Genomic DNA, 1679 nt, shown 5'->3' on the forward strand with positions numbered 1-1679 from the left:
GTGAATTCCTTACAACTTCGATTTAAAAACTGTCTGAATGGGAGGAAATTAACTTTTCTTGGCTTACCAGGATCCAAGTAGTGGAAATGCTGATCTTCTTAAAAGATGCTTTTTCTTCTCCCACACTAATTTCTGTACCTGTAGTCAATCTCCATCAACTGGCTCGAAGACAGATGGCAGAACTGGCTCCTGTTATCATGCCTACTGGGAGCGTGTCAAGAGGCAGCACTTTTTGGGCAGTGATTAAGTATCATAAAATAGCCGTTGGATCCATTGCCCTACAGCCCAAAGCAATTTTTATTTTTTTTTTGGAACTTATATTCCGTCCTCCCCACAAGTGGGTTCAGGGCGGATCACGGGGGCCATTTGGCGTCACAATAGGAATACATTCGTAAACAGATCAAAAATAGTTAAGAACCAAAAATAGTTAAGTACACAGTCTCCAGGGCTGGTGCGCTAGGTCTCTAAGATCTGCTTGATCTCGGGCCGCATAGAGATGGTGGCCTTCAGGGCTATTTTTGGGCAGGAAGCACAGGAGCGGAGTTCCGGCTGGCTCCCGAGTTGGCCACGCCCAGCAGGAACTCATTAGCATAATAGGCCACACCCAACAGCAGAAACTCATTAGGATTGGCTACAAGGTAAACAGAATAAGAGGGGAAAGGTGGGTGTGACTGGATAACCACACTTCTGGTAACATGTGGGTGCGGCCTAATATGCTAATGAGTGGTGCTGTCAGGGGTGTTGCCCAATATGCTAATGAGTTTCTGCTATTGGGTGTCGCCTATTATGCTAATGAGTTCCTGCTGGGCTTTTTCTACAAAAAGAGCCCTGGCACTGGCCTTTAGCAGGGAGGTCAACTTTTCACTGGACGCCCGCCGCCTCGGCCAAAGGCCTGGCAGAACTGATCCATTTCACAGGCCCTGCGGAGCTTCGGTAGGTCCGGCAGGGCACTGATCCCCCACAGGAGCATGTTTTAGACAATAAAATAATCCACCCAATCCGAATTGCAGCCAAGCTCCTGGAGGCATTGGAAGGGCGGGGAGGAAAAAACCTTCACAGGGCGGTACAATAAAACGAGGGAGAGATCTCAACGCAGTCGGAAAGTACGGAAGATTGCTCAGATTTCTTTGAAAAACGGCTCCCCTTTATGTCGTATGCTCCCACCTTTTCAGGGTTTGATGGCCCTGGACTCACCGTACACAGGCATTGTGAACTACAGGCAGGTGGTCCTCTCTTACGCCGAAGACTTCCAAGCAGCCGGGGGGACGGTCCTGACTGGCTTTGAGGTGGAAGACATGAAGATGACAAAAGAAAGCCCTGCGGGAAGTAAAGAAGGTGTGTGGTTTTTTTCCCTGGCACTTCATCACCTCACCTTTGGGTCCCCTTTGCGTGGGGAAGGCCCCAGTTTCAGTGGATTTCAAACAGAGGCTGCTAGGAAAAAACGAATCAGTCCCTCAGACGTTGGACAGCTGCTTCCAATCGGAATAGGCAGTGCTGGGCTATACGGACCAACGATCTAGATTAGTTATAAGCAGGGGTCATTTCCTGCACAGGAGCTGAGCTCTGGCAGTAAAGAGCAACAAGCCTCACCCCCTGCTCCCAGCTGCCCTCAGTCAGAGCAAGAAGCAGACAGGTAAGCTGCAGAGCCCCCCCCCCCCGCCGAAAAAAGCCACGTGGCA

At 50.1% G+C, this 1679-nt stretch overlaps 1 protein-coding gene across 1 annotated transcript in view; it reads left to right on the top strand.

The window, feature by feature from the left end:
• Window positions 1-1172: 1172 nt before the first annotated feature.
• LOC107122626 (L-2-hydroxyglutarate dehydrogenase, mitochondrial-like) overlaps window positions 1173-1679 on the top strand; it is a gene marked incomplete at its 5' end in the record, with an annotated part of 17889 nt that continues 17382 nt past the window's right edge. Inside the window, one exon of the mRNA XM_015425742.1 lies at window positions 1173-1335. Coding sequence (XP_015281228.1) covers window positions 1173-1335 — 163 coding nt within the window. The remainder of the gene's footprint in view (window positions 1336-1679) is intronic.

Source organism: Gekko japonicus, unplaced genomic scaffold, assembly GCF_001447785.1.
Source record: "Gekko japonicus isolate JY-2015 unplaced genomic scaffold, Gekko_japonicus_V1.1 scaffold1732, whole genome shotgun sequence".
NCBI lineage: Eukaryota > Metazoa > Chordata > Lepidosauria > Squamata > Gekkonidae > Gekko > Gekko japonicus.